Source organism: Phocoena phocoena, chromosome 1, assembly GCF_963924675.1.
Source record: "Phocoena phocoena chromosome 1, mPhoPho1.1, whole genome shotgun sequence".
Taxonomy (NCBI): Eukaryota; Metazoa; Chordata; class Mammalia; order Artiodactyla; family Phocoenidae; genus Phocoena; species Phocoena phocoena.
This window is the reverse complement of record NC_089219.1, coordinates 37,932,908-37,946,990: the sequence shown is the minus strand read 5'-3', so window position 1 is coordinate 37,946,990 and position 14,083 is coordinate 37,932,908. Positions and strand designations below refer to the sequence as shown.

The 14,083-nt window shown below is 38.7% G+C and overlaps 1 protein-coding gene across 3 annotated transcripts in view; it reads right to left on the bottom strand.

The window, feature by feature from the left end:
* Positions 1–14,083, bottom strand: part of MAST2 (microtubule associated serine/threonine kinase 2) — a 197,758-nt gene that overhangs the window by 47,265 nt on the left and 136,410 nt on the right. For all 3 annotated transcript variants that reach the window (XM_065878615.1, XM_065878623.1, XM_065878633.1), the window contains exon 5: positions 10,016–10,107. In XM_065878615.1, the coding sequence (XP_065734687.1) occupies positions 10,016–10,107 (92 nt within the window). The remainder of the gene's footprint in view (positions 1–10,015; positions 10,108–14,083) is intronic.

Here is a 14,083-nt window from a genome sequence, read left to right as displayed (position 1 = left end):
GGAGCAGTAAGAGCTAACACTTCAGAGGGCTGCAGACAGTGTTCTAACCCTTCCCTTTTCCCCAGGATTTCATTAGAACAAGATTGATGGACTATGAATTCCAGAAGGTACATTGGAAGAGTTTCAAGAGTCAGAGAGGGATGAGAAAAAGGGTCAGAGCAGGGAATGTTCAGAGATTTATAGCAGCTAGGAGTATAGGAGACAGAAGGGGCAAATACCTGGGGGTTCCTGTGGTAACTGACAGGGATAAGGGATAATGAAATTAGCCCTAGTGGATTCAAGACTGATAAGAGGTGAGGAGGCTGCAAGTGTTAGGGAGTAAAGAGGAGTGGATTATTGGGGACTGCTCTTGACCCTGGATGATAGGGGCTGAAGGCTTAAGAAAGACACACTTTTAGTCCCATTACACTAGTTTAAAATCAGATGATATGTAACAAACATCATATAAACATGCATGCCCACTGACCTGTTAATCTTATTCTGAAAATATGACTCAGCAAGTTCACGCCTACATATAATTTTTAGACAGTCTTTATACATATATACAAAAAGAACATAAGGAAGGATGTTTGTTGCAACATTGACCATAACAGTGAAAAATTGAAAACAATCTAAATGTCTGTGCTAGTTACCAATTTAATACCTCTCAACTCCAAATTCATCCTTTAATACCTGCTCTGCCACAGAGGAGAGAATTCCTTTAGGTACTTCCTTTATAGTGAACATAATATTAAACTTTCCCAGTAGAGGGTGCTGGAGGGACACTGTAGAAGGAAGAGGCTCTGGGTGCAGTCCCAGCAACTGCGCCTTCAGTCAGTAGTGTGGCTCAGTAGTGTGGCAGTCAGGACAGGCAGGGGTGCTCTGACCTAGTCACATGCTCGCAACCTGGCATCGCTGACCTGACCTGGCAATCACCTTTCCACAGCCCTCCCTGCAAGGACACTGTATGCCCCAGGCATGCCCACACTAGTGCCCTGACTCCCTCTGTTTGCCTGGTCCACTCCCTGCACCCCAGGGTTTGTCTTCCATGTTGTTCCTGAGGGATATAATATGCACTATGCCTCCCACTCTCTGTGCAGGCCTGGATACTGGCTGCCATGCTAGTGCTCCGGAGGGCTGCTTTGCTGATTGCTCAGCGGCTATGGACCAGCTCTGGCCTTTTATTGTCATAGTTTATAATTCTATTCAACTTCACCTGTTTAAATCATTGTGTGGTTTCTGTCTCCTGATTAGGCCCAGACTAATATAATGTCCATCAATAAAAAAATTAATATATAATTTTTGTATGGTTATATAATGGAATACTCTATAGGCAATAAAAATAAATGAACTAACTTTCCATGTATGGTCTGGCACGTTAGGGGTTTAGAGGTTGCTGCTTCATCCTAACAAGTAAAAAGCTGAACAAATCAAACAAACAACTCTTCTCTTCTGTCAGAGAAGTGAAGTCCCAGGGCAAACCACTGCCCCTAAAATGAGAGAGAGACAGGCAGATACAGAGTATCACAACTTAACACTGGTTCCTCCCCGGGAACCAGTGCCAAGGTAGGAAAACCTGAACTGTAATTGATGAACTGCTAGAGGCTCAGTGTGCATAACTTTGAGAGTTAAAAACTCCCAGGGGATGCAGTCACAGAGGGGGCCCCACACTATTTTGAGTTTTACCTTCACTGTGAGAACCTACCCAGGTTCTCACAGTGAAGATCTGAGAAAAATCCCCTCGAGCTTCCAGCAGGGGAAGGGGTAAAGGAACCATTTCAAAATAGGCCAGAGCATTCTGTTCTTCTTACCAAGATTTGTTCACAGGAGAAACTATTTTTACCAGAGCTTAGCCTTCTGAGGTTTGATCAGAGCCTAACCTACCTGGTAGAGGGGAAATATCTAACTCCAGCACCCTCCAGCCATATCCTATCTAAGGTTGGGAGAGAACTAAGAAGCACTGGTGAAGTTCACAGTTTAAGGGCACAGGCTCACCAAAAGACTGAGGACTACAGAACACTTCCCCTCTCCCGACACCTTACTATTACATTACTAAAGGCCTATTTATAGTGATTCCTTTTATTCCTTTTACATCAGGTTTGCTTTTCAACCAAAAATTACAAGGCACTCTAAAAGGCAAAAAACACAGTCTGAAGAGACTGAACAAGCATCAGAACCAGAGTCAGATATGATAGGAATGTGGGAATTTTCAGAACGAGAATTTTTTTAAAACTATGATTAATATGCTAAGGGCTTTAAAAATAAATAAATAAATAAACAAGTTTATTTGTTTTTGGCTGCGTTGGGTCTTCATTGCTACATGCAGGCTTTCTCTAGTTGTGGCGAGCGCGGGCTGCTCTTCGTTGCAGTGAGTGGGGGCTACTCTTTGTTGCGGTGCATGTGCTGCTTCTCATTGCGGTGGCTTCTCTTGTTGCAAAGCACGGGCTCTAGGTGTGCGGGCTTCAGTAGCTGTGGCACGCGGGCTCAGCAGTTGTGGCTCGTGGGCTCTAGAGCTCAAGCTCAGTAGTTGTGGCGCATGGGCTTAGTTGCTCCACGGCATGTGGGATCTTTCCAGACAAGGGATCAAACTCATGTTCCCTACATTGGCAGGCAGATTCTTAACCACTGCACCATCAGGGAAGTCCTTATGCTAAAGGCTTTAATGGAAAAAGTAAACAACAAGAAGGACACATGTATAATATAATCAGAGAGATGGAAATTCTAAGATAGAATCAGAAATGCTAGATGTCAAAAACACTGTAACAGAATTAAGAATGCCTTTGAAAGGCTCATTAGTGGAACTGACACAGTTGAGAAAAGAATCTCTGACCCTGAGGATATGATACTAGAAACTTCCAATACTAAAAAGCAAAGAGAAAAAAAAAAGACTGAAATTAATAGAAAAGAATATCCAAGAACTGTGGGACAACTACAAAAGGTGTAAGACTTGTGTAATGGAAATACCAGAGAGGAAACAGAAGAAATATTTGAAACAATAATGACTGAGAATTTCCCCAGATTAATGTCAGACACCAAACCACAGCTCCAGGAAACTCAGAGAACACAAAGCAGGATTAAATGCCAAAAAAAACTATACCTAGGCACATCATATTCAAACTTCGGAAAAATCAAAGATAATGAAAAAATCTTGAAAGAAACCAGAGGGTAAAAACATCTTACCTATAGAGGAGCAAAAGATTAGAATTATATCCTTCTTCTCAGACATCATGCAAACAAGAGAGTTGATAGGAAAAAAAACTCTACCAACCTAAAATTCTGTGCCCTGCAGTACTATCCTTCAAAAGTGAAGGAGAAACTAAGACTTTTTCAGACAATCAAAAATTGAGGGAATTTGTTGCCAGTAGACCTGCCTTACAAGGAATGTTGAAAGTTCTAAGGGAATTCCCTGAGGGTCCAGTGGTTAGGACTTGGCACTTTCACTGCCGAGGCCTGGGTTCAATCCCTGGTCAGGGAACTAAGATCCTGAAAGCTGCAGGGCATAGCCAAAAAAAAGTTCTAAGAGAAGTAAAATGATATAGGTCAGAAACTTGGATCTATATAAAGGAATAGCATTAGAGAAGGAGTAAGTGAAGGTAAAATTAAAAATTTGATCTTTTATATTCTTCATTGATTTAACAGTTTGTTCAAAATAATAATAGCAAAAATGTATTCAATTATGTATTCTTATGTATTTATATGCTTATGGATAAGTGAAAAGAATGCCTTCAGTGATACAAAGGATTGGGGGGAGGAATTAGGATTATTTTGTTATTATAAGGAATTTACACCACCTGTGAAGCAGTATAATGTTTTTTAAAGTGCATTTGGATCAGTTGTAAATGTATATTGCAAACTCTAAAACAAACACACAAAGGTAAGGAAAATACAGCTGATATGCTAACAAGGAGAGAGTATGGAATCATCTAAAATGCTCCATTAAGACCACAAAAGAGTAGAAGACAAAAATAGGAACAATAGGAACAAAGACCACAGGCAACCAATGGAAAACAGTAGCAAATATGGTAGATACTAATCTAACTATATCAATAATCACCTTAAATATCTATGGTCTAAATTAAAAGATAGAGATTGTCACATAGATTTAAAACAAAAGCAAAAACAAGACCCAACTAAGTGTAGTTTACAAGGAAGTCATTTAAAATATAAAGACACATGTAAATTAAAAGCACATGGATAGAAAAAGAGATATCATCCTAATACTAATCAAAAGAATGTGGAAGTAGGTACATTAATTTCAGACAGCAGACTTCAGAGGAATAAAAGTTACTGAGATAAAGAGGGGCATCATATAATGACAGAGGGGTCAGTATTCCAAGACATCATAATAATCCTTAATGTGTATGCGCCTAACAACAGAGCTTCAAAATACATTAGGCAAAAAACTGTTAGAGCTGCAAGGAGAAATAGATGAACCCACAACTACAGTTGGAGACTTCAACATTCCTCTATCCAAAACTGAAAAATACAGCAGGTAGAAAATCAGTAAGGAGAGAGTTGAAGTCTATGGCATCATCAATCAACTAAATATAATTGACATTTATAGACTACTTCATCCAATAACAGTGGAATACACATTCTTCTCAATCTCACATGGAACTTTCAACAATACAGACCACATTCTGGGCCATAAGACACACCTTAACAAATTTAAGAGAAAAGAATTCATACGCCTGCTTTCAGATCACAATGGAATTGAACTAGTAATCAGTAACAGAAAGACAACTGGGAAAACCGCAAAATACTCAGAGATTAAACAACACAGTTCAAAATAACATATGGGTCAAAAAAAAAAAATAACATATGGGTCAAAGAAGAAATCTCAACAGAAATTTTAAAATATTTTTAACTAAATGAAAATGCAACTTATCAAAATTTGTGGAATGGGCAATATAGGGGTGGGGAGTGGGAGAGGGAGATACAAACTATTGGGTGTAAGACATGCTACAAGGGGGACTTCCTTGGCAGTGCAGTGGTTAAGACTCTGTGCTTCCGCTGCAGGGAGCACAGGTTCGATCCCTGGTTGGGGAACTAAGATCCTGCATAGCCAAAAAAAAAAGCTACAAGGATGTATTGTACAACATGGGAATATAGACAATATTTTATAGTAACTGTAAATGGAGTGTAACCTTTAAAAATTGAATATTAATTAATTAAGGAAGATCTAAGATTAATCATCTAAGCCTTCACCTTAAGAAACCAGAAGAAGAGCAAATTAAATCTAACATAAGCAGATGAAAAGAAATAACCAATAGTAGAACAGAAATCAATAAAATTGAAAACAGGAAATCAATAGAGAAAATGAACAAAACCAAAAGCTGGTTCTTTGAAAAGATCAACAAAATGGACATGCCTCTAGCCAGGCTAACTAAGGGAAAAAAAAGAGAGAAGACACACGTCACTAGCATCAGAACAGATACTGTATCACTACAGATTCCATGGGCATTAAAAGGATAATAAAGGAATATTATGAACAACTCTATGCCCACAAATTTGATACCCAGGTTAAATACATCAATTATTTTAAGACAAAATCTGCCAAATCTCACATAAGAAGAAACAGACAATCTGAATAGGCTTATATCTATTAAATAAATTTAATCAATAATGAATAATCTTCCAAAACAGAAAGCACCAGGCCCAGATAGGTTCTCTTGTGAATTCTACCAAACATTCAAAAAGAAATTATACCAACTATCCAGAATCTCTTCCAGAAGACAGAAGTGGAGAGAACACTTCCTAACTTATTCTATGAGGCCATTATCCTAACACCAAAACCAGGCAAAGACATTATAAGAAAAGAAAACTACAGACCAGTATCTCTCATGAACATGGATACAAAATCCTTAACAAAATATTAGCAAATCCAGTCCAACAATGCATGAAAGGAATTATACACCATAACTAAGTAGGATTTAATCCCAGGTATGCAAGGCTGGTTCAACATTTGAAAATCAATTAATGTAATTTATCATATCAACAGCTAAAGAAGCAAAATCAAATGATCATATCAACAGATGCAGAAAAAGCATTTGACAAAATCCAAAACACATTAAAGAAAAAAAAACTTTCAATAAATTAGGAACAGAAGGGAAGTTTCTCAATTTGATAAAGAACATCTACAAAAAAACTACAGCTAATATCATATTTAATGGTGAGAAACTTTAAGCTTTCCTGCCAAAATCAGGAAAATGGAATGTTTTCCATTACCATTGTTTTCCAACATCATACTGGAAGTTCCAGCTAATGCAATAAGATAAGAGAAGAAATTAAAAGGTATACAGATTGGGAAGGAAGGAGGTATAAACTGTCTTTGTTTGCAGATGACATGATGGCCTACGTAGAAAATCTGAAAAAAAAAAAAATCAACGAAAATCCTCTGAAACTCTTAAGTGATTATATCAAAGTTGTAGGATTCAAGGTTAATGTACAGAAGTCAACACTTTATACCATCAATGAACAAGTGGAATTTGAAATTAAAAACATTACCAATCACATTAGCATCCCCAAAATGAAATACTTAGGTATAAATCTAACAAATTATATATGTACAAGATCTACATGAGGAAAACTTCAAAACTCTGATGAAAGATATCAAAGAAGAACTACATAAATGGAGAGAGATTCCACGTTCATGGATAGGAAGACTCAACACTGTCAAGATATCAGTTCTTCTCACTCGATCTATAGATTCGATGCAATCCCAAACCAAAATCTCAACAAATTATTCTGTGGATGGACAAACTGATTCTAAAGTTCATATGCAGAGGCAAAAGATCCAGAATAGCCAACTCAATACTGAAGAAGAAAACAGAGTTGTAAGACTGTTATTACCCAACTCAAGACTTACTATAAAGCTACAGTAATCAAAACTGTGTGGTATTAGAGAAAGAACAAATAGATTAATGGAACAGAACAGAAACAGAATAGAGAGCCAGAAACAGACCCACATCAGTTAAATATACTTAACTGATGTTTGACAAAGAAGCAAAAGTAATACAATAGAAAAAAGACAATCCTTCCAATAGTGCTACAACGACTGTATAGCCACATGAAAAAAAAGAATAGACACAGACCTTCATAAAAATTATCTCAAAATGGACCACAGACCTAATCATGAAACACAAAACTATAAAACTCCTAGAATATAACATAGGACTAAGCCTTGATGACCTTCGGCAGGACAATGACATTTCAGATGCAATACCAGATGCACAATCCATGAAAGAAATAATTGATAAGTTGGTCTACATTAAAATGAAAAACTTCTGCTCTGCAAAAGAGAATGAGAAAACAAGCCACAGGCTAGGGGAAATACTTGCAAGAGACATCTGATAAAGGACTGTTATCCAAAAATACACAAAAAACCACTTAAAACTCAACAATAAGAAAACAAACAACCTGATTAAAAAACAAGCAAAAGATCTGGACACTTCATCAACGAAGATATACAGATGGGAAGTAAGCATATAGAAAGATGTTCAATACCGTATGTCACTAGGGATATGCAAGTGGAAACAATAAGATACCACTGCAAAACTGTTAGAATGGCCAAATTATAAAACACTGACAACACCAAAAGTTGGAAAGTATGTGGAGCAAGAGAAACTCTCATTTGTTGCTGGTGGGAATGCCAAAATAGTTCAGCCGTTTAGGAAGACAATTTGGCAGTTTCTTATAAAACTACCCTTAACCATACAATCCAGTAATCACCCTCCTTGGTATTTAATCAAATGAATTGAAAATTTATGTCCACATAAAAACTTGCACACAGATGTTTATAGTAGCTTTATTCATAACTGCCAAAACTTGGAAGTCACCAAGATGTGCTTCAGTAGGTCAGTGAGTAAGTAAACTGGTATATCCAGACAATGGAATATTACTCAGCACTAAAAAGAAATGAACTATCAAGCCATGATAAGACATGAAGGAAAGTTATATATATATTATTAAGTGAAAGAAGCCAATCTGAAAAGGCTACATACTGTATGATTCTAACTATATGACATTTTGGAAAAGGCAAAACTACGGAGACAGTGAAAAGACTAGTGGATGTCAGGTGTTGGGGGAGGGACTGATGAACAGACAGGACATGGGGATTTTTAGGGCAGTAAAACTACTCTGTATGATACTACAATGATACATACATGTCATAATACATTTGTCAAAACCCATATAATGTACACCAAGAGTGAATCCTAATGTAAACTACGGGTTCTGGGTAATAATGATGTGTCAATGTAGGTTCATCAGTTGTAACAAATGTGCCACTCTGGTGCTGGATACTGATAGTGGGGAGGTTGTACATGTGTGGGGACAGGTATATGGGAACTCTGTACTCTCTTCTCAATTTTGCCGTGAATCTAAAACTGCTCTAAAAAACAGTTTATTAATTAAAAGAAAAAGCAATAAACTAGGAAGGTTCCATTTCCAGAATGGCTAAGTAAGTGCCTACTGAATTGACCTTACTGTAGTTATCTAATTATATATAGTAAACATTTAATATTGAACTGAACTGTATGGAATAAATGAACCTACTTTCAAATCAACAGGCCCCATATTATTCAACATATTCCAGACTTTAAAGTGAAAATAGAGAGTCTTAGAATACCCTGTGCCCCCAAATATGAGGATGTATAAGATTTTAGAATTAATCTGATATGAAGTTTGATCTGTATGGAACAATTAACGCTGCCTTTCTCAACATCTGGTTAAGTAGAGAGTCTACAGCCATGAATTGGGCTTTTAAATCAATTCTTCCTCCCTGTATCTGAGGACTGACTAGATTTTCTGCATTAATTTAAGGAGAGATGATGATGATGATGATAGCTAACATTTATGGAGTACTAAGCATGTTATACGTATTAACACAAGGCTAGAGTCCACAGACCCAGGCAGGCTGAAAAAGCCAGATGATTTTCTCAATCAAAGCCCCTTGAGTAGGGAAGCTTTAGTCCTAAACTCTGTCAGGAATCTAAATAGCATCTCAGAGAGAAGCTGCAAGTAGTAATTACTACCTAGCACTCACATTACAGTTGAGAAACTATGTTCAAGGTCTAGACATGCTAAATTAATTTCTATATGATAAAAAGGCCAAGTCAGATATATGCTGAGTTTTTACAAAATTCATGACTAGAATTCATTTGTATCTGACCTAACACCTAACCCAGTCAATTCTGAGGGAAAGCACCTAAGCACAACGAGAGCTTTGCTTTAAAAGCCAAGGGCAGCAATGGCTTCCTATGGGTCCAAGCCTGCTCTATTTCCATTACCTCCAGGTTTGGAACTTCCACTGTAAACAGAATAGCAGTGAACAGTGTTGCAGAGCAACAACTCCTTCAACAAAGCTGAGTTCCCTGGTCTGGCTCCCCTGGGATTTAAGAATACATGTCTAGACCAAAATACATGACTAACCCAAATGAGATCTTCTGCCTCATAATTTTTATATATTCCTTAGTCAGAGGCAAGTAAATCAGTCCTTACACTGCCTGGAAGAGCCCATAATTCAGATGGAGCAAAGTCTGAATGCATGAGATCACTGATTTCACATATTGGAATTGAAGCAAATGTCAACATGAAACCAACAGTCCTCTCACTTTTGCTGACGCCTGTTGTAACAGAGGGAAAGTTGTTAGGAGTCCCATAAGGCAGAAAACTGTCTCTGTGAGCCCTAATTCTTGGGCATGATAGGACAAAATGTTAATGGAGCCCTCATCACATGGCCCCAGATGACTGGAGCCATAAAACACTCTCAACACACCAGAACAGAGGTGGTAGACCCAGGATATGTACAAGACCAAAAGGACAGTTGACAGGTCAAGGCAAGAAATAACTAAGAGTCAAAAACAGACTGAACACATTCTCCCATGGAAAGCATGCCCATAAGCTCTGTATGCTTCAGTCAGCCACATGAAGTGACAACGTAGTACGTTGAACCTCACAAAGTGAGAAGTAGGAAAGAAATTGGGCATCTGTGACCACTCTTTTATTCCACCTTTCTTAATCTTCAAGCACTCACCTGTGTGGCCATGGAGTGGTGAGTGTGGCCGTGGTAGTGTAGGTGATGTGCTAGAGGTCACAATCAAACTCTTGCGGTTGCTTGTCCGACAACTGCAATGAAAACACAAATGTCAGTTATAACAGGGTTGCATCATGGGCCCAGAGAACTTGAATGGCTATCGAGGAAAAAAAGAGTGATATCATTCCATAAGCTGAGCAGTATAATACTTTAAACTGAACTGGCTCAGCAATTACTGTTTGCACAGTGAGATTTCATAACTCACTGTGTTCCATCTTGGAATAACTTTTGTCACTGTCTTGACTTTTATCTTGTATTGCCACTGCACTTTTCCAAAGTGTAAGTTTTGCTTCCTAAGCAAATACCCAAGGAGCTCCTTAAACGTAACAACCATGTCTTAAATGGTATCTAATGAAGAATGACCACTGCAAATTTGATTCAGAAAACAAAAAACATGAGCCATAAATATTCTCATATCTCATAAAAATTAATGTTCTTGCCATAAAAATGAAACTATTAACTTAATCTATAAAACTTATCTTTTAAAAACTGCTTAATCAATGGATTAAGTAATATTCTCATTTCACTATAAATTTCAGAACAGGCCTGTGTTCCTTCTACAAAGTTGGCTTTCCTTTACATGTTAATAGCTGAGGCTTTTTCTTGAGGCTGGAGAAAGCCAAATCATGATGAAAGGCCATTTCATGCTGTACCTGCTGTTGAAAAGTGTGTATAAATTTATTTGAAAGTCAGCCCATCTTTCTTTTTTAAAATTATTTATTTATTTATTTATTTGGCTGCATCAGGTCTTAGTTGCAGCATGCGGGATCTAGTTCCCTGACCACGGATTGAACCTGGGCCCCCTGAATTGGGAGTGCATTCTTAGCCACTGGACCAACAGGGAAGTCCCCAGCCCATCTTTTAAAGGCATTAAAGAAGCCTGTCATTTATATTCATCCAAACAAATATTTACTGAACACCTACTATGCACCAGGCACCGTTCTAGGTGTTAGGGAAGTAGTAGGGAACAAGAGGAATTATCTGTCCTCAAACTGGAGTGAAAAGTGCTATGAAGAAAGAGAGAGAGAATGTTCAAGAAATAGCAAAGAAGTCAAGTAGGTGGCAGGAAGGGAGAACGACAGGAAAAGAAGTAGGCTATAGAAACTATGGGTATAGGCCACAGCCAGACTTTGTAGGGCTGGCAGACTATTGCAAAGAACCACTGGAAATGTGATAAGGAACCGCTGGAAGGACTGTGTTCAATCTCAAGAGATTATGATTAGAAATGATAAGCAACTTTCCCTAAGATACCAGGAGGACTAATCTAATCATGTCTCACACCCCTTCCTTACCCCCGTTACAATCAAATGCCCAAGACTTCCATCTCTAATTTGACACAGTCTCTACTCCTTGATCTTTAAAAAAAGCTTACCCTCTGTCTCCCTGAACTCAGTCTGTCATCAGCAAACTCTATATCCTTAACTTCTTTTCTCAACATTCAGTTTAAATTCTAGCTCTAACTGAAACTTTGCTATCCCCCAGGACACCACAGTCCTGGTGAAATCCCAATCCTTTTTTTTTTTTTTTTTTCTGCAGTACGCGGGCCTCTCACCGTTGTGGCTTCTCCCGCTGCGGAGCACAGGCTCCGGACGCGCAGGCCCAGCAGCCACGGCCCACGGGCCCAGCCGCTCCGCGGCACATGGGATCCTCCCGGACCAGGGCACAAACCCATGTCCCCTGCATCGGCAGGAGGACTCTCAACCACTGCGCCACCAGGGAAGCCCCTCCAATCCTTTTAAACCCAACTTTCCATCTATTTTGCAACTGTACTCAGGCAGCTAAAGGTGAATGAAGAAAAATCCAAAATCATGCTGGCTGGTGTTTCTTTATGTTTATGATGATAAATATCAAGTGGGTCCATACTACATCTACCTAGGCAATGTGCTCTCTCTCCAAGACAACTAATTCAGAAATTCTCCCCAAACCTCTAGCACTCCTTCCCCAAATCTTACCCTCATCTGCTGACTTTGCTTTTTATTCAACTAGGGGTAAAAACAATCAACACAAAAAGAAGTACTACATATTTCTGCTACAAAAATCCATTAGCCTGGGACTTCCCTGGTGGCGCAATGGTTAAGAATCTGCCTGCCAGCACAGGGGACACAGGTTTGATCCCTGGCCCAAGAAGATCCCACATGCCGTGGAGCAACTAAGCGGGTGCATCACAACTATTGAGCCTGTGCTCTAGAGCCCACGAGCCACAACTACTGAAGTTCACGTGCCTAGAGCCTGTGCTCCACAACAAGAGAAGCCACCGCAATGAGAAGCCCGCACACTGCAATGAAGAGTAGCCCCCGCTCGCTGCAACTAGAGAAAGCCTGTGCGCAGCAAAGAAGACCCAACACAGCCAAAATATATAAAAGTAGCCATTAAAAATCTATTATCCTAAATCTTTGTCCATATACTGTACTTTCCCATCTGTAACAGCAGAAGGAAAGACCATGTTCCTACCAAAGTCAACTCCCCCAACTCCCCATTCAAGAAGTCTGTACCTGCACTGTCCTCCTATGCCATGAATTTCTACTTCCTACTGGATCACTCTCATCATCATAAAAATATGCTGTCATTTCTCATATCTCAAGAAAATAAGAAAAAAACTTTAATAGACCTCTTCCAACGTGCCTGTTTCTTTGCTCCCCTGTTTGGGAAAAATCCCACGCAGGGATTCTGTATTTGTCATCTTCATACCCTCATTTCCTATTCTCTCTTTAACCCACTCTAGACTATACAATCATCCTCATCTTTCTTGCCTGTTACCAAGGTCACCACTGACAACAGGCAATTCTCAGTCCTTGTCTTATGTAACCTCTCAACATCATTCGACAGTTGTAACTCCCTCTTCTAAAAAACAAATTGGGATATAATTTATATCGATTTTTCAATTAAGTGTTCTGTTCAATGAACCTTGAACAACTGTATACATTCATATAACACATCCAAAACAAAAGTCAGAATAATTCTATTACCCCAGAAAGTCCCCATGTGCCCCTTCCGGTCAATCCCCCAACTACTTTCTTCTATCACCATAAATTAATTTTGTTTTGCTGGATTTCCTATAAGTAGAATTACACACTATGTATTTTTTTGTGTTTGGCTGCTTTTGTCCAACCTAACATCTGTGTAACTTTTCTTGAGATACTTCTTTATTTAGCTTCTAGGACATGAGGCTTTCTTGGTCTTCCTCCTAGCTCCACTAGCTGCTCACTTTTCATTCCCCTTTGCTAGTTCCTTCTCTTCCTGACCTCTAAACCATTTAGTACTCTGGGGCTCAAATGTGGAATATCTTTTCTTCTTCCCTGCACTCACTCTCTAAATGATTTTTTCCTGTATTATAACTTTAAATCTATGATGTTGATGATACCCAGCTTTTTATTGCTAACTCTGTGCTCTTACCTCTGAGTGTGAGACTCATATCCAAATACCTACTTGACATCTTTAACTGGATGTCTAAAAGGCATCTCAAATTTAACAACAGAGTTAGTGAATGTCCCTCTAAAACCTGCTAACTCCTCCCTATCTATTTCATTACATGGCACCATCATTCATCCAGATGCTCAGGCAAGTCCTTCAGGCAGAAGGAACATGATACTAGATGGAAATCTGGATCCACATAAAGAAAAGCACCAAAAATCATACATGTGTAGGTAAATATAAATCACTTGTTTTTATTTTTAAAATCTCTTCTTGGGACTTCCCTGGCGGTCCAGTGGTTAAGACTCTGCGCTTCCACTGCAAGGGGCACGGGTTCAATTCCTGGTCAGGACACTAAGATCCTGCAAGTTGCAAGGCGCAGCCAAAAAAAAAAACTCTTCTTGAATTTTAAAGGAAATATAATCATTTACTGTGGGGTTTACAACATATGTAGATATAAAATGTAGGTCAGCCAAGGCAGCAAGGCTGGAAAGGAAGAATGGATGTATACTATTGTGAGGCTCTTACATTAAGTATGAAGTGGTATAATACGACTTGAAGATAAACTAAAAGTTAAAATTTTATATTATAAACACT